This window comes from Pygocentrus nattereri, chromosome 16, assembly GCF_015220715.1.
Source record: "Pygocentrus nattereri isolate fPygNat1 chromosome 16, fPygNat1.pri, whole genome shotgun sequence".
Classification (NCBI taxonomy): domain Eukaryota; kingdom Metazoa; phylum Chordata; class Actinopteri; order Characiformes; family Serrasalmidae; genus Pygocentrus; species Pygocentrus nattereri.
The window spans coordinates 38,371,403-38,393,186 of NC_051226.1; the positions used below are offsets into that span (position 1 = coordinate 38,371,403).

General features: G+C 44.1%; 1 protein-coding gene across 2 annotated transcripts; it reads left to right on the forward strand.

Annotated features, from left to right (window-relative positions):
* Positions 1–15,745: 15,745 nt before the first annotated feature.
* Positions 15,746–18,755, forward strand: LOC108415222. 2 transcript variants are annotated; one of them, XM_017688230.1, is made up of 5 exons: positions 15,746–16,340; positions 17,717–17,815; positions 17,900–17,962; positions 18,119–18,199; positions 18,503–18,755. In XM_017688230.1, exons 1-5 carry the CDS (start codon positions 15,777–15,779, stop codon positions 18,554–18,556), a joined length of 861 nt encoding a protein of 286 aa, XP_017543719.1. In that variant the 5' UTR covers positions 15,746–15,776; the 3' UTR covers positions 18,557–18,755. The 2 variants fall into 2 exon arrangements, with proteins under 2 accessions (XP_017543719.1, XP_017543720.1); XM_017688231.1 differs by having other exon boundaries at positions 18,119–18,193.
* Positions 18,756–21,784: the final 3,029 nt, after the last annotated feature.

Consider the following 21,784-nt stretch of genomic DNA (forward strand, 5'->3'; position numbering starts at 1 on the left):
TTCATTTCCTAAAGTGGATCGGAAGGTATTTTCTAAATAATCCGTTAGTAAATCTAGTTCCATTGGGTCTGATGGAGTGGAGACTGGGGTTGATAGCTCTGGGAGATTTTCTATAAATTGTCGGGTGGTAAACGGTGCTTTGTAGAATAACGAGGAGACGTACATATATTATGGCTAAGATGTAGTTCATATGAAATTAGGTAATGGTCGGAGATCGCTGTGGTTTGCGGTAGGAAATTAAGCTTGTCTATGTTAAGACCTCGTGTCAAAACTAACCCTAACCCTAACTACACAGTAGTGTGTAGGCCCTGTTACATTTTGGGTAAAACTAGGATTGAGGTAAATGCCTTTTTTAGTGGGCCGTCTACCTTCTCAAAGTGAATATTAAAATCTCCTACAATTATTACTTTATCGTTGCACACAGCCAGGTTTGCAGCAAAATCACTAAATTCTTTTATAAACTCAGAGTCGCCCCCTGGTGGCCTGTAAATGTTAAATAATGAAAACATCTTTTTTGTGACTGGATTTGTAACATGAATAGAAAGAACCTCAAAGGAAGTGAAAGTGTCACATTGTTTCTGACTAATATCGAGAGTATTTTGGTAGATTATACAGACTCCACCTCCCTCGCTGGATCGTCTCGGCCTATGTGCATAATTATAGCCTGCAGGCGTGGCTTCATTTAAAGCTGAATATTCATCTGGTCTAACCCGTTTCAGTAAGACAGAAAAAGTCAAATTCATGGTCGCTTATAATTTCATTTTTACGACGACTGCTTTAGAGTTTAGTGATCTTATATTAAGTAGTGCAAGTTTTAGATTGAAGGTGTTAGTGCTATCATCAGAACACGGATATATGTTGATTAGGTTATTTAAACGGACTGATTGAGTTTTTCTGTGATTAAATTTAGTTTTAATTCGGGGCAAAGACACAGTCTCTATAAAGCTGATCTTGGGTGACGCCTCAAGGCGGACCGCAGACGGTCGGTTTAGCCTGTCTGTCTGCGGCCTGGTCCCGGCTCTGGACTGTCAGCAGCTGTTTACACTACTCTGCTGACTAACTAAGAGACTATGAGCTGTGCTGCACGAAATGAAGGCAGCACCCTGCCACGTGGGGTGGACACCATCCCTACCTATAACACCAGGCTTGCCCTCAAAACGTAACCAATTGTCTAGAAAGCCCACTTGATTTTCGGAGCACCACTTGGACATCTAGCAGTTTAACGCCGTAAGCCTGCTGTAGGATTCAGCGCCGCGCTGCATTGGGATGGGGCCAGTGCAGATTACGGCATCGGACATGGTCTGGGCCTGTTTAATCACCTCTCTAATATTAGCCTTAGTTACCTCAGACTGCCGCAGACGGATATCATTGGCCCCTACATGAATACCTATCCTCGAATATCTCTTATCAGCTAACAGTCTAAGGTTGCCACTAATGTCCAGCGCTCTGGCTCCCGATAAACATCTAACTGTAACCGCTGGCGCCCCTAAAGGAGTAGCTAATTTTCCAGTGTCGAACAATCGAGTCTCCTATGACCAGAGTGCTTTTTAACAGGCTTCACTGCGGGTGCTTCACTGAGCGGGGCAAACCTGTTTGACACTCCTGCAGTGATTAAATCATCCACCCATATTAATATTGTTATTATTCTCTGACCTTGGCTAGGAACGCACAGGACTTGTTGCCAGTTTCCTCCTCTGAAACTTGTCTTACATTGTCCTGTCTCTGTCTCCTTCTGCAATTGGCGTCTCTGTGTGTGGTGCTTTTGCAGTAACTGCACCGCTGCTTGTGTTGACACACCCTGGCTTTATGCCCTTAAGTCCACATTTGAAGCCGATTAATTCTGCCTCATTTTTCTCTTTATCTTGTGTCGCTGAAGTGGGATGAGACTTTGATCGTATGTTCATTACACTGTCCTCACTCGATGGTGCACACATTTTCTCACCATCACGAACCACTATGAACCATCAGGCCTACTTAGATCACAAGGTGCTGGAATAATCTTCCTGTTAATGTTGGGAATCAGACTCAACCTCAGTCTTTAAGTCTAGGCTAAAAACTTACTTGTACAGTCGAGCCTTTGGTGATTAGTCTCCCTGTCAGGTCTAGACCTGCTGGAGTCTCTGCTGCTCTGTTTTACTGTAATCTGTGGTCAGCCACTCTTTACAGAACTGACCGAGTCTTTCTTTCCTTTCTCTGCCGAGATGATCAGCTGCCCATCCTGTGCGTCTGATGCTGTTGCCTCTTCTGCCCTGATCTGGAGCCACTGCTCACCAGCCTTCTGGACCAGCTTGACCACCACTGAGCTTCTTGCTGTACAGCGCTGTGCAGTCCTCACCCTCAGATCTTCTCTTTTCCCACTTTGTTCTATAAAACTTCATACTAATAATGTTTGCTGTCCGGTGTCGACCGTAGGAGGACGGGTTCCCCTTCTGAGTCTTGGTTTCTCTCAAGGTTTCTTCTCAAGTTTTTCCTTGCCTCATGGGGGCTCGGACCCGGATTTTCTTTTCTTTTCTCTTCTCTCTGTAATACTGATTGTCCTGTAAAGCTGCTTTGTGACAACACCTGTTGTAAAAAGCGCTGTATGAATAAATTTTGCTTGCTTCTCTGTGTCTTCAAAGCAACGTGACTTCGTTTTGAAATCTGCAAGTAGTATTGGGTCGTCACTTTGGGCCACGTGAGCTTGAATGACTGTGGTAGGCCTTTTAGCACCATTGCTATGAGTAGATCATCCCTCATCGTTTCACCTCTCAGTGCTGTTATAATAGTCTCCGCTCGAATCTCATATTCGGTAACGCTCTCGGTGCTTGATTTCTGTAGGTTGGTCAGTCCAGTGTAAAGACTTATTATACGTGGCTTTCATTTACCTGCGTAATTTGTCCGTAGTCTCAATGCCTCTCGCCCGTCGTCGGCCGCTTCTCTCAGGACCAAACTCGCTTTTATCATCCAAACCTGAATCAACTCGGCATCAGCTACAGCCTTTTTCTCCACGTCGCCTTCCTCTTCGTCCTCAAGGTCGAACAAAATAGTGTCCTTAAGCCCTTGTTAGCGTAAATGTCCTAAGAACTTCGTCTCCCACAGTTCACACCCTTTTTCATCTCCGTCAAAAACGAGTCGGGACCAGCGGCTGCTTGGTCGTTCCATCCTGTCGGCGCACATGGTGCAGCAATCAAGCTAGCGGGTCCTCGCCGGAGGAAGCGGTACGTTGCGACTCTCTGCGGCTTCAAACTTCTTCAAAACTTTATCTATGGGGCTTTCTGGGCCATAACCTGTTACCAGAGATCTGCATGGGCCACCAGGTCTACACCGGACAGTAAGCTCACGGAGGAAGGAAGGCTGGGGCATCAGTCTCGTTCACGACTGGGAACTTTTTTTAATTTTGTGGGAAAGGTTTGTTATAATTCTCTAATCCCACTGTATGGGCTGTTTCCGTTTACTCATTAGGTGGACATCAAACTGGGAAGGCCTATTAGAGCCCAGGAAATACGTGTCAGTCAGTGTGAACTTAATTGTGCTTCACTGAACGACAGCAGATCATCCATAGCCCTCATGCTTCTTCAATGCAGTCTTGTATACTCTTAAGTTAACTCATAGAACCGGCAGCAAAGCATGCATCCGAATGTAACTCGACGTTAGGCTTATATAAGGTTGGCTTATATAAGGTTGATGTGAGATGGTACGATGACTTGAAATGATATGAAACTGATATGGTCTACGGAAACAAACAGTAGAGAAAAAAAACGATTACGAGCTTCTACATAAACATGCACTAAAATCGCTGAAATTCGTACCAGCTACACTCAAAAAATGGGTTTTGAATGGCTGTTGGTTTTACATAACTAAAAAATGCTGGTATGACTCATGGTAATTATGTTTTGCATCTAAACATGAACGCATAGTGTTTCTTTAACTGAAATAAACATGCTTTTCATCATACTTGACTATGTATTGTACTCAAAACTTAACACAATTGCTTTTTCCCCTTGAACCTACTCGATGTAATTACTTCAGTTGGATGAAGCCGGATATGACGCAATGGAAAGGGCGTTTCTTCGCGACTGTGCCGTTTTTTGTACTTGTACTTGTTTTAAACATGTGTAGCAACTTTCATTCAAACTCTAGCTAACTTAGTGCTAACGGGCTATACGGTAGCGTTAGCTTAGCTAGCTAGCAGGCTATCGTTATTCTGGCTTTGTCTCGTATATTTTAATATCTTAAATATAATATGGATGCAGGTTAGGGTTGCCCGAGACATATTTTCGTCGATTCGCTACGGATTTCATGTGTAGTGAGTTTTGTGTGGTAATAAGGTCTCAATAAATGTAGCACCTGCACCACTATGCTAATACTAGCGCTACACGCGACGCCGCTCTCCGCGGCCGAGCGAAAAATACGGTATCTTAAATATAATACGGATGCAGGTTAGGGGTGCCCAAGACATGTTTTAGTGGATTCTCTACTTATACGTAGGGTTATTGAATGTGTAGTCAGTGTTGTGTGGTAATAAGTTCACTACCTTGTTAATGCTAGCGCTATATTAGCGTTAGCTGGCTAGCTAGATACCGGTCATTATGCTCTTTCTAGGAAGTTTAGATTGGGACTCGTGTGCAGTCGTGCATGTTCCTCCCGTGTGTGCGCCCTCCCGCACGTGTGCACGTTCGTCCCATGTATGCATCCATATACAAACTGTTACTGGCTGGCCTTTCCATTCGCCCCCACCTCATCTAGGGGGACGGGGGGGTGTATATATGGGTGGGTGTTTGTACATATTGGGGTGATGTGTATGTATATATGTGGGTGTATGTCTGTATGTAGGAATGTATATAGGTGTGGAGGTATGTGTGCGTAGGTGTATATATAGGGGTGGAGGAATATAAGGGAGTGAAGGTATGCAGGTGTATATATGAGGTTGAGTGTATGTGAGGACAGCTGGTTCTGGGTCGGGGGATTGTTGTCCCCAGTCCTCTCCCGGCTGCTCCCCTGTGGTTGCTACTTCCCCCCCAGATGGGGGGCGCCTTGGGGCTTCAGGGCCTGGCCTGGTACTCCGGCGTGACGGTTGGCCCGCTCCCCTGGGTGGTTGGGCTCCGGGGCGGCTCAGGGCCCCTCGGCGGGGATGGGGCCCTGCTGGGTGGTGGTTGGCTCTCGGGCGTATGAGGCGCTGGGTCTTTGCTGCTGCCTCGTGATGGGGAGGGGCATCCTGGGGGCGGCTCTGGTTCCTCTGGTTCCCCTGGACCTGCGCTCCATGGCTGGGGGGGGTGCTGTCCGGAGTCCCCCTCTCCCTTCCGCTGGGGTGGGCATGCAGGGGTCACTGGGAGATACGGCCCAGGGTCTCCACTGCTCCTGGGGGGGCCGCGGCGGGCGGGATTCCCTGGTCTTTCTCTGCCTTCCTCTGGCCTCTGGGGGGATGTTGTCACAGCTTTCTGCCCTCGATATTGAGTGCATCTTGTGACAAATTTATACTGTACTGCACTCACAAACACACACACTCACATACACATACATCACAGTCATTTGTGCAGTATTTCCAAGTGCTGTATGTCTCAGGTACACTTTCTTCTCTTTTCTCAGGAGCAGCAGTTGGTGAACCATCGCCGTGGCATTTGCGCTGTGTTTTTCTTTTTTTTCTGCCCTTATGTTATTTCCCTCCAGGCAAAAAAAAAAAAAAATAGATTGGGACTGTTTGTTCATTGAACTTTACTTATATAAATTACTTTAAAGTGCTTTAATTGGATTAGGCAAACATTACTACTTTGAGCTGGATTGTCAAAATTCAGTTGGGTTTCTTTCACTCCAGTTTTTTTTTGTAGAGTTGAAAAGATATTTTCATGTTGAAAAAACACACTTCCATTGTGTGGAACCACTGTCCATGATTAAATCAAGTTCGTTCAAAGATTTTTTTTTTTTTGAGAGTAAAGAACTTCAGTGAACGCATAAAACGATGTGCCCGAGGCACATAACTAACGTTCTGCTAAGCGTTACCTCACTCTGTATAACAATGACCTCTCACACATTATTACTTGTGTTAGGTTTAACTTAAGTTACATAACGACTGTAACTGCTAACTCACATGAGGTCATGCACGCATATCAGTGTAAATAAAGTCCTTCAGCTCTCTACTTGTGCGGCGCTTGCTCTCCCCCTCTTGCTCTCCCGCTCCGTCTGCGCAGCATGCTCGCTATTTGCCGCGATCCGCGTGAGTTCGGTCGGGCGGCGAACTCGGTCCGGGCAGAAACTAGAGGCAAATCCTCAGCCTTCATAACAAACTTTATTGTTGTGACATGCGCAGTAACAAGCACCAGAGCACATGGGGTCAGAGTGTAACGACACCTTTCAAACTGCAGACAATTTAGAGCAGATAGTAACGAGTATTAACAATGAGGATAATAAAACTGAGACCACTGAAACCCTCCTTCGTCAGTTTCCAGATAAACGAGTGCAGGCTGGGTCTGTGAGGCAGGGCAGCATGGAGAGGCTCGGAAAGCGCAGCTGACCCTTTGGGGCTGGGGGTCAGTGTGGCCCGGGGTCAGATCTCCTTAAACGACATGCTGAAAGAAGTGGAGCAGCTGATGGAGGACACGCAGCACAAACTGGAGGAGGCTATTCCTCAGGTAGGAAGGGGAGCACCAGCACAGCAGCTCAAAGGGCCCTGCTGGAAAAAGCACAGTAGTGGTCACTCCTCTCCTCTCCTCGTCAATAAAGAACTCTTTTACTGAAGTTTTATTGTGGCTTGAAAAAATCGTGGACTTGACATTTGACACTGAACTGTTGCCATGTCTCAGACACACAGAATGAACTGTTGTTCTATTAAAGACCCACATTCCACCTTTGTCTTGTGTTTTATTATGAGATTTGTGTAGTTTTATAAACCACAATTCATTTCAGGTCAGAATTCATTTTTCCATGGAAATTTTCCGACATCCCTTTAACCCTTTTCATTAAACAGGCTGTTCTGAGTTATTAGTTGTTATATATATATATTTGTATAAGACATGACAGACAAACCAGAATCACACAATCAATCAACAGATCAAACAACCAAACAGTTCAGACATCAAACAAAGATTCAAACAACAAAGACCAGCACAAAACAAAGAGCAAAGCACAGGGCTTAAATAACACGTGGGAAACAGGTGGAGACAATCAGGGGTGGAGTCACGAAACGAGGGGGCTGGACTAAAAAACCAAAACAAAGAACACGCAGACTGGGAAGGGCCAATCTTGACAATGTCCTTGGACTGTGAGAGGAAACCGGAGAATCTAGAGGAAACCCACAGATTGTTATTATTGCAATTATTGTTATAATAAAAATAATAATATACATAAATCTATAAATAAACACACACACACACACACACACACACACATTTTCTCCCTCAGGGTCACGGGGGGTGCTGGACCCTATCCCAGCGGTCATCGGGCGTGGATACTAGTATTAATAGTTTTAAAAGTGGGTAAAATCTGTTTTCCAGCTGCTTCTTAATGTGATGCGCTGATGTTACTTGTCTGATCTCTTTTGAGAATTCGTTCCATTTTTTGGAGCATAACAACAAAAGGCTGCCTCCACACTTCTTCTCTTGTTTACTTTTGGTACAGTAAGCAAGCCTGGGCCTAACGAACGATGTGGAACAGAGACAGGCAGCCCTTTATGGATGATGGCACTCATCCATGTCCCCCTTTGAAAATCAGCAGTAGTGCATTAAAACCTGTCCTGAAAGAGACCTGAAGCCAGTGTGATGAAGCTAGAACTGGTGTGATACGCTGCTGTCCGGTTCACCCTCTGGCTGCAGCGTTCCAGACTAACTGGAACTGATCGATCACCTTTATTGGTAAACCAGTAAAGCAGTTACAGCAGCCACATCATGAGGAAATAAACGCATGTGTCAGTTTCATAACTCAGACTAAGCTCACGGTCTAACATGGGAAGTATTTCTACATGCGCGTCCAGCGTGTATCGGCGCAGGAGCTGAAGTTCAATATACTTAAAGGGGAATTCCACTCATTTCTCTTTCCTACACAATTAAATGGCAAAAATGTTGTTAAAAATCCATCAGAGTGATTAGATGTGAAATGCTCAATTTTAGAGAAACATGTTCAATCTGAATTGTTCACAGTGGTGGTGATAGGAACCAGACGTCTGAAGAATAACTACACAGTAGTGTGTAGGCCCTGTTACATTTTGGGTAAAACCAACAGAGTCTAGAATTTAATTAAATGCCTTTTTTAGTGGGTCGTCTACCTTCTCAAAGTGAATATTAAAACCTCCTACAATTATTACTTTATCGTTGCACACTGCCAGGTTTGCTGCAAAATCACTAAATTCTTTTATAAATTCAGAGTCGCCCCCTGGTGGCCTGTAAATGTTAAATAATGAAAACGTCTTTTTTGTGACCGGATTTGTAACGTGAATAGAGAGGATATCAAAGGAAGTGAAAGTGTCGCATTGTTTCTGACTGATATCGAGAGTATTTTGGTAGATTATACAGACTCCACCTCCCACAGCTTGTTATTATTGCAATTATTGTTATAATAATAATAATAATAATAATAATAATAATGTACATAAATAAATCTATATATATAAACACACACACAGCAGCCACGTCATGAGGAAATAAACGCATGTGTCAGTTTCATAACTCAGACTAAGCTCACGGTCTAACATGGGAAGTATTTCTACATGCGCGTCCAGCGTGTATCGGCGCAGGAGCTGAAGTCCAATATACTTAAAGGGGAATTCCACTCATTTCTCTTTCCTACACAATTAAACGGCAAAAATGTTGGTAAAAAGTCCATCAGAGTGATTAGATGTGAATTGCTCAATTTTAGAGAAACATGTTCAATCTGAATTGTTCACCGTGGTGGTGATAGGAACCAGACGTCTGAAGAATTTAAAGGGGAACTCCATCAGTTTCTCAAAACGTTTGCTGGATTCCGTCATGGAGATGTAAACAACATCATTCAGAGAAGTTTGAAATGAAACGGCTCATTGTAGAGAAATTTACTGACTCAGATTTCTTTACAGTGGTGGTGATGGGAACCAGGCGTCACAACACAAACACAGCATTCACAACATTCACATCCATTGACCTGCAGCAGCCACAGTGTAGAACACTGTCTTTCTGGGTCAGTGATGTCATAATAGGTGAGATTCTCACCTGATGAACCAAGATTACAAGGCTGTGATGTCATAATAGGTGACCAAGATCAAAGCCCTGTGATGTCATAATGGCTCTGACGCAGATAAATTCCACGCGCACCGACATTTCTCGTCATTCTTCGTTGAGACACCGGAGGAGACAGCAGCACAATGAGCTGCCTCCTGTTCTGGTGTTGTAGAGGGCGGCAGTCCGATTCCGACGGAGAAACTAATGGAAATGAAGAGCAACTGCATACAGATGGAGGTAAAATCAAGAGGAAGAAAAAGTGGAGAGCAAGAAAACGGAAGAGACAGCAGGAAAAAGAACCGGCAGTGGACGTAGGAAGAGCCGAAGAAATCCAAGCAGCCCCACAGCCGGCAGCCGGAGAGGAGGGCAGCGATGGTCCACACCTCCCAGCAGGTACTGTGTGTGGTAGCTTGGAGAGAATCTCTGCTGGCTCCCCGGAGAAGATGGAACCTCCTCTACTTGAGGACTTCCACTCCACCAAGGCCATTCCTGAAGCCAGCAATGATCCAGCAGGAAATTTGCCGGATCAGATCCAGGCTGAAGCCGAGGCCGAGCCCATTAAAGCGCTCATGTCCACTGACCTGGATGAGGAGGCGGACAACAACCAACCTCTGGGTAAGAAATGGAAATTAATATCTGCCAGAATAAAAAAACAATGCTAAGATGAATTAGTCCAGCACTGACCACCAAACATCCACATGACCGTTCAATGATCAATATCAGTAAAAAAGTTGATCAACTACCAACAATATATTGCACAAAGCAGCTCTTTAAAAATGTCAATGACTAAATCGTGTTATTGAAAACTTTGCAGAGAGTCAGACGACGAGCAGTGAAGCAGAAGCCATTGAACAACTGATGGAAGCCTTACTGCAGGAGGTTGAGGCACACAGCGACGCTCTGAGTGAGTAAAGACAATGAATGACTATAATTATATTAATTATATAATTTACATCATGTAAAAGACACAGCTGGACTCACAGTATCTATTCCTGTGAAAACAGACAGCGAGAAGCTGAAGAAGGCGGCAGCTGAAGCCGAGGCCCAGGTCATCCAGGAACTCATGGATGTTTACCTGGATGAAGCAGAGGAACCGGTGGAGGAACATCTGCCAACACCGGTGGCCACAGAATGTGAAGCACAGGTCAATAAAGATCTAGTGCTCACTGACCTTCAGGACACAGAGACCGACCGTCTGGGTAAGAATCGTGAACATGAACAATCACAGAGACCTCACTTTAAAATGATGAAATGCCTTAATTCATTTTCTTAAATAAGGCCATTCACATGTTTGTCCTGATGAAAAAATATTATAAATAATAAGTAAATAAGAAGTGTCACTTCAGCCACAGCAGCTAAGAAAGGCCTGTTCTCGCCACAGCCTGTAGCTTCACTCAGCCCTTTATTACTTACTTCATTAATATTCATGACTACAGATCTAAACCATCATCTGTGATGTTAAATCAAATGTTGACGGAACTTCCTTTTACTGTGCCTTTAAAGTGAGGAACTCTGCAAATCCAGAGGATGAAGCCTCTACAAACAGCATGCCGGCCCACATGGAAGAACGTGACACACCAAATGACCACCTTCTGGGTGAGTAGTGCGAATGACCACTAAAATAAGAGTTGAACTGTTAAAAATATCAAATTCACACCAGGATTTTAACGAATGATTCTGTCTACTGTATGAACAGATGTGGAAGAGAAGCCGGATGCTGAATCAGACTGGTTCTCTGATTACGAGCCCATTAAAAGTTGGGCAGACTTCTTGGAGGACGCTGAAGGAAGCATCCAAGTGGGAGGTGTCGATCAGTTGAGACACCAGCAAGAATGTGGAGAGAAAAGAACTCTATCAGAGAACTCAGGACCCTGTGATAGAGCACCGGAAATGGATCCTCAGGAGCAGAGGAGGGCGCAGAGAAAGGAGGGTAGGAGAGAGTCATGCCACTGGACAGTTAGACATGCTCTGAAGACCCTACAAGCCCCTCCCGAGGAAAAGAGTGCTCCACAGAGGGACTCCAGAATGAACGGAGAACTAACATCTGGAAAGACAGGAACACAGCCTGAGAATCCAAGAACCTGTGTACGAGCACCTAACACTGATCCTCAGCAGCAGAGGAGGGCGCAGAGAAAGGAGGGTATGAGAGAGTCATGCCACTGGACAGTTAGACATGCTCTGAAAACCCTACAAGCCCCTCCCGAGGAAAAGAGTGCTCCACAGAGGGACTCCAGAATGAACGGAGAACTAACATCTGGAAAGACAGGAACACAGCCTGAGAGTCCAAGAACCTGTGTACGAGCACCTAACACTGATCCTCAGCAGCAGAGGAGGGCACAGAGAAAGGAGGGTAGGAGAGAGGCATGCCACTGGACAGTGAAATATGCTCTGAAGACCCTACAAGCCCCTCCTGAGGCAATGAGTGCTCCACAGCCAGACAGTAGAGAGTGTCTCAGAGTCACAACAGCTGATATCAGGCAGAAGACCCATCCCAGACCACCAAACAAGCCGAGAGACAGAGGATGTCGAAAGGGCGAGTATGGGAGAGGAGCTGCCCAGGGCTGGCAGAGCGAGTCCAGTTGCCAGAGGAGGGACGCTCCACGAACTCCTTCAAACAACGGAGGACGTGTGAGCGAGAGAGGAAAGAGAGGAAATCCCGCTCAGTGTACCCCTGCACGCACTGAGAGGAATCAACGGCCTGTGAGAGAACCGAACTGGCAGCAGCACGAAGACCGCTCTGCAGAACCTGAAGAGAGAGAGACCAGAGAGAGAGGTCAGAAAAAGAAATGGTCAAATGGAAACAGGCAGTGGAGGAGTGGGAGAAGACCGGATGCCTCACATTGACCAGTGAAAAACCCACAGAAGGTGAAGCACAGGTCATTAAAGATCTAGTGCTCACTGACCTACAGAGACACAGACAGACAGACTGACTCAGACTAGAACTCCACCTCTACACTACAACCAAACCAATCATCACAAACTGCTGCTGCTCATTCGTGGTAAAGCAGGAGATGAGATGCTTGAGGTGGTGCCCACAGAAGATGAAGCACAGGTCATTAAATCTGCTATTAATATTATTAGTATAATCATTTGTTGGTAGTTTGACCAGAGGAGGATGGGTCCCCCCTGGTGAGCCTGGTTCCTCCCAAGGTTTCTTCCTCAGCTCTGAGGGAGTTTTTCCTTGCCACTGTCGCCCCTGGCTTGCTCACCTGGGGGTTTTTACACTTCTAGATCTAGTGCTCTTTCACCTACAGAGACACAGACTGACTCAAAGTAGAACTCCACCTCTACACTACAACCAAACAAATCCATCTCTCAAACAGCCACCCCCCCGGAGAGAAATCAACAGAACAACACTTTTAAAGCCTAAAACCAATAAAAGACTAACAGCAGACTCTGTTGGAGCCTCTTTTATTATTCAGGGTTTTTGCTTTTTTTTTGCTTTAACTGTGCTGCAGGCTTTGTCATTACATCTGCTAACATCTTACTTGTTGGACAATATTCCAGGTTCCCCTTTCTGTCGTGTACAGTTGACCTTACTAAACTGTATTTTATGTCAACATGTTTACACCTTTGTCTACTCACTGGGTCCTTTGCTAATGCTATTGCACCTTGGTTATCTTTATAAGTCTTAGGTAGTGCATCATCACATTTGTCAATACCCTGCAGTAGTTGTGTTAGGTACATGCGTTCTTGTACAGTTGCAGCAAGTGCCGTTTACTCGGCCTCACAAGTAGATAGCGCTACTGTTGGCTGCTTTTTGGTTTTCCAGGAAACTACAGGCCCGTTTTCATTAAGACACCCACAGTAACCTGTTGTGCCACGTCTATCATTTGTCATCAGGCTTGGCTGATATGTACAGTTGAGTATCGTCTGCATAACAATGAAAGTTAATGCCGTGGTTACTTATAACTGTGCCTAACGGTAACATGTATAGAGTAAATAATAATGGTCCTAAAATAGAGCCTTGCAGAACTCCAAATCTTAGTTTTGAATAATTGGAAGATAAATTGTTTACCCTAACGAACTGATAACGTTGTGAAGATCTGAACCATGATAGGGCCGTCCCTGTGACTCCAACCATGTTTTCTAACCTTTCTAGGAGAATATTGTGGTCTATTGTGTCGAAAGCTGCGCCGAGGTCAAGTAGCACTAAGAGAGATATGTAGCCTTGATCAGAGGCAAGAAGAAGATCATTAGTTATCTTAACTTGAGCGTCTCAGTGCTGTGGTGTGGCCTGAATCCAGACTGAAGTTTTTCATATATATGGTTCTTGTGTAGATATGAACTAAGTTATTGGGCCACAGCTTTTTCTAAGATCTTTGATATAAACGGTAAGTTAGAAACAGGCCTGTAATTAGACAAAACGCCGACATCAAGATTTGGTATCTTGATCAGAGGTTTGATAACTGCTAGTTGAAAAGCTTTGGGTACATGGCCCAGACTAAGGGACGAGTTTACTATACTTAAAATAGGGTTTATAATAACTGGCAGTACTTCTTTGAGTAATTTTGAGGGAATTGCATCGAGTGTGCAGGTTGTGTAGTTTGTAGAGGACATCATCTTCTCTAGCTCCAGCTGTGGGAGTGGGTAAAAGGTTTCCAGGCTCTTTTCTACAGCTGTGTTTTGTTTTATATCAGCCACGTCAGATGACAGCCAAGTTGGGTTTAATACTATGGGTTGAATTTGTTGTTTAATATTTTCAATTTTATTATTAAAGAAGTCCATAAAAACTTCACTGGTGAGAGTTGCTGGGATTTCTGGTTCAGTACCTGTCTGATTTTGTGTGATTTGGGAAATCACATTAAACAGAACTCTAGGATTATACTTATTTTTCTCGATCAGCGAGGCCAGATATTCTGAGCGAGCTTCAGTGAGAGCATTTCTATACTCTATAAGGCCGTCCTTCCAGGCAGAGTGGAACACTTCCAGTTTGGTTTGTCGCCATTTCCGCTCTAATTTCCGAGCTGTTTGTTCTAAGGTCCGGGTTTTATCGTTGTACCGTGGGGCTTTTTCTGCCTTATTTCATTTTCTAAAGTGGATCGGAAGGTATTTTCTAAATAATCGGTTAGTAAATCTAGTTCCATTGGGTCTGATGGAGTGGAGACTGGGGTTGATAGCTCTGGGAGATTTTCTATAAATTGTCGGGCGGTAAACGGTTTTATTGAGCGTCTTGTAGAATAACGAGGAGACGTACATATATTATGGCTAAGATGTAGTTCATATGAAATTAGGTAATGGTTGGAGATCGCTGAGGTTTGCGGTAGGATATTAAGCTTGTCTATGTTAAGACCTCGTGTCAAAACTAACCCTAACTACACAGTAGTGTGTAGGCCCTGTTACATTTTGGGTAAAACCAACAGAGTCTTGGATTGAGGTAAATGCCTTTTTTAGTGGGTCGCCTACCTTCTCAAAGTGAATATTAAAATCCCCTCCAATTATTACTTTATCGTTGCACACAGCCAGGTTTGCAGCAAAATCACTAAATTCTTTTATAAACTCAGAGTCGCCCCCTGGTGGCCTGTAAATGTTAAATAATGAAAACGTCTTTTTTTTGTGACCGGATTTGTAACATGAATAGAGAGGATATCAAAGGAAGTGAAAGCATCACATTGTTTCTGACTGATATCGAGAGTATTTTGGTATATTATACAGACTCCACCTCCCTCGCCTGATAATCTTGGCCTATGTGCATAATTATAGCCTACAGGCGTGGCTTCACTTAAAAATGAATATTCATCTGGTCTAACCCGTTTCAGTAAGACAGAAAAAGTCAAATTTATGGTCGCCATCCCTACCTATAAGACCAGCAACGGACATCGTCTGGGCCTGTTTAATCACCTCTCTAATATTAGCCTTAGTTACCTCTGACTGCCGCAGACGGATGTCATTGATCGTATGTTCATTACACTGTCCTCACTCGATGGTGCACACATTTTCTCACCATCACGAACCACTATGAACCATCAGGCCTAATTAGATCACAAGGTGCTGCTCACTACTGGTACCTGGAACTAATAAAGCTCCATTGGGGGGGGGGGCTTTCTCATACAAAGCCCCCCAGCTCTGCTGGAGTCTCTGCTGCTCTGTTATACTGTATCTGTGGTCAGCCACTCTTTACAGAACTGACAGCGTCTAGAACTCCACCTCTACACTGCAACCAAACCAATCATCACAAACTGCTCGAGGTGGTTCCTCCCAAGGTTTCTTCCTCAGCTCTGAGGGAGTTTTTCCTTGCCACTGTCGCCCCTGGCTTGCTCACCTGGGGGTTTTTACACTTCTAGATCTAGTGCTCTTTCACCTACAGAGACACAGACTGACTCAAACTAGAACTCCACCTCTACACTACAACCAAACAAATCCATCTCGCAAACAGCCACCCCCCCGGAGAGAAATCAACTGAACAACACTTTTAAAGCCTAAAACCAATAAAAGACTAACAGCAGACTCTGTTGGAGCCTCTTTTATTATTAACTTCCTGATTACCTCACTGAAGGCGGCGTGTTCTGCTTTTGGTGGTGGGTGCTGTATAAATGAGTGTCAAAGCTGATTTCCACACTTAAAATTAAAATTTAGAGGTCAGGTTCTCTGCTGTCTGGTACTGGTGAATTAGGAATGGCACTGCCAAGCCTACCAAGGGCAGCCAATCTGACTGTTAACAAAGAGAACGGATTTCTGATTTTTATGTTAGTTAGCCTTGTTGTTTCAGAAGACTATATTGGGAAAGATTTTAACTGCCCTTGCAAATCCAACTTCAGAAAAAAGATTTTCTTTTCCTACTTGCTGGTACCTGCCTTAGTCGTTTTTGCGGTCATGTATTGTATCATGACTGAGCTGCAGACATCCAAGAAGGGACCTCAACAGCAGGAATGTAACGAAGAAACTCAAGGGCTGGAATCTAATAGGGGAGCTCAGATATCCGGAAGACCAAATGAATGTTCATTTAAAAAGATCTTGCCTGGAAAATGGAGACAGCTCATTTTTACCTTCTGGTGTTTTATTCCAAGTTTTTTTTGGATGATCTTATTTTTCTGTGATGGCAGATATTGGGCTTGTTATCTTACTACATATGAAGGAGATGCTGACAGCACTGCGCTCCCTCCATGGGAATGGTGTAACAGAAACCGAACCATGACTGCTGCCCAGAGGATAGCAGAGAGAGCATATAATGACTCTAAGGTAAGCTCAGATCTAGATTATGTGAAATATTCTAGCTGCACAGTGAACCCCCTTCCTAAAACTTTCATCTACAGATGTTTATTGTTGCCCCTGACTACCTTGACTGGATGGGGGATGTTGATACACTGGAAGGTAGCAGGGCCTCATGTTTTAGATTTAAGCTGTAAAAACAGGAGGATGGAAAGTGCAAAGAGAACATTTAGGGCGGCGTCACTACCATATTTGAACTGGCAGAACAGTTGAACACAAGTAGTGGAGAAAAGGTCTTACTGGAAATAGACACCAGAGGGTTGTGTTTCAGGTTTCTTGTGTAAGTTGTGTTTCTTGTGTAAGTTAATCTTATTTGACAATACTGACTTTAGTTCCCGTTTAGTTCTTCTTCTTTTCTGAACTTGCATTAGTACAAATGTATTTTTCCCTTCAAACTGCACGGCTGAAGCTTGAGTTTTCCCTTTCATGTTAAACTTGGTCTTTGGTCTCATGAATCTACAGATTTTTCAAACTTTGGGCAAATAAAGCAAGATGTGCTTAGATTAGTAATTACACCCCATATTCCAAAAACATTGGGATGCTGTGTTAAATGTAAATAAATGTAAATAAAAACAGAATGCAATGATTTGCAAATCTCATAGATCCATATTGTATTCACAATAGAACATGGAACACACATCAGATGCTGAAATATGAAGGCCTTCTCTGAAAGAGACGCTGTCTGGATGGCAGCATGTTGTTCTAAAACCTCTCCATACTGGTCAGCATTGATGGAGCCTTTCCAGATGTGTAAACTGCCCATGCCATAGGGCATGGGGTCTGCAACCCCAGTCCATCAGAGATGCAGGCTTTCAAAGTGTGTATTGATAATTAGCTGGAAGGTCCATCTCCTCTTGCGTCTGCAGGACACGGTGTCCGTGGTTTCCAAAAAGAATGAAAATTTTTGATTCGTCTGACCACAGAAGTTTTCCGTTTCACCTCAGTCCATTGTAAATGGGCTTTGGCCCAGAGAAGGTGGCAGTGTTGCTGGATTGTGTTGACATTTGGCTTCTTCTATGCCTGATTGCTCGTTTTATACTCAGGTGTGTGAGTTAGTTGCTCCTCCAGCTGTTTTTTTATTAGTGACACTTACTTTTCCAGCCTTTTGTTGCCCCTGTCCCAACTTTTTTGAGGTGTGTTGCTGCCATCAAGCTCTAAATGAGTTAATGTTTTTCATGAAATGGTAAAATATATCAGATGGTGAAAGTGAGACGTGTTCTATGTACTACTGTGAATAAAATATGGGTCTGAGATTTGCAAATCATTGCATTTGGGTTTTTATTTACATTTTACGCAGCCTCCCACCTTTGAAACGATAACTATGTTCTGCGTTTTTCTTGTTGCAGTTTGGAGGTTTCGTCGCCCTCTTCGTCTCCACACTCGTAATACTGTTATTATATATTATATATAAATACTGTCAAGAACGTGGAGTCTCCAGTGAACAGGTCAGTTCTCCAGCCAAGGCTTGTTTTTAATCTGCAGTGGTGAAACAACTAGACATCCTCATGGTCAAACTATCTCCTTCACAGACAGCAGCAGAGCAGGGCACTACTGGGGCGCAGGAAAGCAGTGGACAGCGGACACCTACACATGTAAATTTAGCCATCATCAAACTCCATTCAGAGATAAACTACATTAAACACTGGTTTATACATTAAAAAAAACAGTTAACATCTACATCAGTGTAGCGCAGCACTGCAGTGGAGAACAACTAGATGTTCCTAATGATCAAGCTGTTCTCTTCACAGACGAGGACACCGCATGACAACTGTCAAGACACTGCCAGGACGCAGGAAAGGAGTGGACAGCAGACATCTACATGTGTAAATGTAGCCATCAAGCTGTATTCATAAATAAACTACAGATAAACTACAGTAACAATTCAGCTGTGAGAGTCTGATCACACTGTAATTAATAATCAGTAAAGCTCGCTGTGATAAACTGCTCTGCTGAGCAGACCAGAGAGAATGCTGACCCAAACCTTAACGCTGGTCTTCATTTTGACTAATGAATAATTTGGCAATAAACACTGGTTTACACATTAGAAAAACAGTTAACATCTACATCAGTGTAGTGCAGCGCTGCAGGGAGAACAACTACACATCCTCATGATCAAACTGTTCTCTTCACAGACTGAAGCAGAAGGACTTCTCATGGCGAAGCTTCCTGCGACGGAGGAAAACTGACATCTACACGTGTAAATTCAGACGCTGAGACGTCAGCTCTGCGGAGCTTTTCAGAAGAAAGCTGAGGAGATCATGCAAGAAGCAGCAGTTCATCACATTTTATCAGGATGGATCCCGAAGGAAACGTATCAGTCACACAACACAGGACAGTAATACAACCCCAATTCTAGTGAAGTCGGGACGTTGTGTAAAACATAAATAAAAACAGAATACAATGATCTGCAAATCCTTTTCAAATTCTTGATATTAGGGACTGTAGATGATGAAATCCCTAAATTCCTTGCAGTTGCATGTTGAGAAACGTTGTTCTTAAACTGTTGGACTATTGGCTCACGCAGTTGTTCACAAAGTGGTGAACCTCACCCGTCCTTGCTTGTGAATGACTGAGCCTTTCAGAGATGCTCCCTTTATACCCAATCATGACACTCACCTGTTTCCAATTGTGGCGATACTACCCCGATCTATAACCAACTACGCCACCCCTTAGTTTATACCTAGAGTGAAGGGGAACTCTGCACCAAATAGACACACAGATTCTTTTATTAGAGAAAATAGATTGCTTTATTAAACGCTTGGTCACTCAATGTTCAGCTGACAGTTATAAAATAATAAAAAAAAGAAATATATATATATATATATATATATATATATATATATCTTTATACCTGTATACAAAAGAAGCTTTATGAAAATAGTTATAATAAAATAAAAAACATTAAAACAAACAAAAGGATCTACATATGTATAGCTGCCCACTAGAAACTTACATCCAGCCTGAGAATAGAGGATGAACTATATAGCTCTATAATTTCCAATAAATAGCATGTGAATCACAACACCCTCAAATCAAATCAATTCAATAAAATGCAGAATAAGACTTTCACTACAAACGCCAATCAGTGAACACTACACCCCACTCAATAGCTCACTACAATGAATAGCCTTCCAATTATCCCAGCTGGATGATATAACTACAATCACAGGCAGTAATACAAATTACTCATAACCCTAGGACAAAAAAAAAGGGTAAGAGATAAAAAAAAAGAAAAAAAAAAAAGGGAAATATATAACCAAACCGTAAATACTGGGAGTCAGAGTAGCATTTCCATAACGATCATCTAATACACAGTTTAAAACTGGGTCTTAATCAGAAAAAAAAAAGGGATAAAGAAAACAGCAGCTAGCAGCAGTTCACAGCTCTTATCACATTAACAGGCAGCAATTCTCCATAGCCCCCGCTTTCCAGCTTGGTTATAATGGCCTGCCGCTGTCCACAGCGTTCATTAGCTTCCTTACATTCACCAGCACCAACGCCCATTGCCTCACACTATAGCACAACCGGTCACGCTTAACTCAACAGCACATCCGTATGTCTCTTCACAACTTATTTACTCTCACTACTGTGCACAATTGCACTGCTACAGCACATTTATGCCGGTGTGCATCTATCCGGACAGCACATACGTCCAATCTAGTTATAAACGCGCGCACACACACAGGAACAAGCATTTACTCTGCATTTACTGCTTCTCCTGCCGAAGACGCCGCTCCTGTGCATGCGGACTAGCTGGGCTATCGCTAACTAGGACCCCTAGTCGCCCCTATATTTGGCCGTCTACAAACCCGCGGGGAGATCAGCCAATGCCAGATCACAACACTGAGTCATTAGGTCCCACCCGCTACACAATGAACCTGTTCACCTGTGGAATGTTCCAAACAGGTGTTTTTTCAGCATTCCTCAACTTTCCCAGTCTTTTGTTGCTCCTGTCCCAACTTTGGAACATGTTGCAGGCATCAAATTCAAAATGAGTGAATATTTGCAAAAAACAATAAAGTTTATCCGTTTGAACATTAAATATCTTGTCTTTGTAGTGTGTTCAACTGAATATAGGTTGAAAAGGATTTGCAAATCATCGTATATCGCTTATAGTGACAATACTGAATAAATATGTGCAGATACTGGTACCAAAATAAAGTGTCCAGGTGTGGCGTGTCCAGATGTGCAAGATGCGGGATAGTGGCTACAGAAAGGGCAACATGTACAGTAAGGTGTGCAGATGTGCAGATGGATAAAATGAAACCTAAAGATTTGGCATGAGGGCCTGTGGGACACCAGAGGCAGCTGGCAGGTATCGACAGGCCAAGCGATCTGCGGCTTCAGTCGTTGCCAAGGCAAAAACCTGGGTGTGGGAAGAGTTTGGTGAGGCCTTGGAAAGTGACTTTAAGTCGGCTCCGAAAAGATTCCGGCAAACCGTCAGGTGACTCAGAAAGGGAAAGCAGTGTGCCACTAGCACTGTATATAGTGGAGATGGTGTGCTGCTGACTTCGACTGAAGACGTCATTGGGCGGTGGAAGGAATACTTTGAGGACCTTCTCAATCCCACTGACACGTTCTCCAGTGAGGAGGCAGAGTCTGGGGACACGGGAATAGGCTTGTCCATTACTGAGGCCGAAGTCGCTAAGGTAATTAAAAAGCTCCTTGGCGGCAGGGCTGCAGGGGTGGATGAGATCCGTCCCGAGTTCCTCAAGGCTCTGGATGTTGTGGGGCTGTCTTGGCTGACACACCTTTTCAACATTGCGTGGACATCGGGGGCGGTGCCACTGGATTGGCAGACTGGGGTGGTGGTGCCTCTTTTTAAAAAGGGGGACCGGAGGGTGTGTTCCAACTACAGGGGAATCACACTCCTCAGCCTCCCTGGTAAGGTCTATGCAAGGGTACTGGAGAAGAGAGTCTGGCTTATAGTCGAATTCAGGAGGAGCAGTGCGGGTTCCGCCCTGGTCGTGGAACACTGGACCAACTCTTTACCCTCTCCAGGATTCTGGAGGGTTCATGGGAGTTTGCCCAACCAGTCCACATGTGCTTTGTGGATTTGGAGAAGGCATTCGACTGTGTTCCCCGAGGTATTCTGTGGGAGGTGCTTCGGGAGTACGGGGTACATGGCTCTTTGCTACGAGCCATTCAGGCCCTGTACAAACAAAGCAGGAGTTTGGTTCGCATGGCCGGCAGTAAGTCAGACTTTTTCCCAGTGAGAGTTGGACTCCGTCAGGGCTGCCCTTTGTCACAGATTCTATTCATAATTTTTATGGATAGAATTTCTAGGAGCAGTCAGGGGATGGAGGGTGTCCGGTTTGGTGACCTCAGGGTCACATCTCTGCTGTTTGCAGATGATGTGGTCCTATTGGGGACATCAGACCGTGAACTTCAGCTTTCACTGGATCGGTTTGCAG

Excerpts from the sequence above, each read along its gene's own strand:
- LOC108415222 (XM_017688230.1), top strand. The coding sequence starts at position 15,777 with ATGGCACTGCCAAGCCTACCAAGGGCAGCCAATCTGACTGTTAACAAA. Across the intron at positions 17,816-17,899 it reads GTGGAGTCTCCAGTGAACAG|ACAGCAGCAGAGCAGGGCAC; the intron begins GTCAGTTCTCCA and ends TCTCCTTCACAG. Across the intron at positions 17,963-18,118 it reads GACAGCGGACACCTACACAT|ACGAGGACACCGCATGACAA; the intron begins GTAAATTTAGCC and ends TTCTCTTCACAG.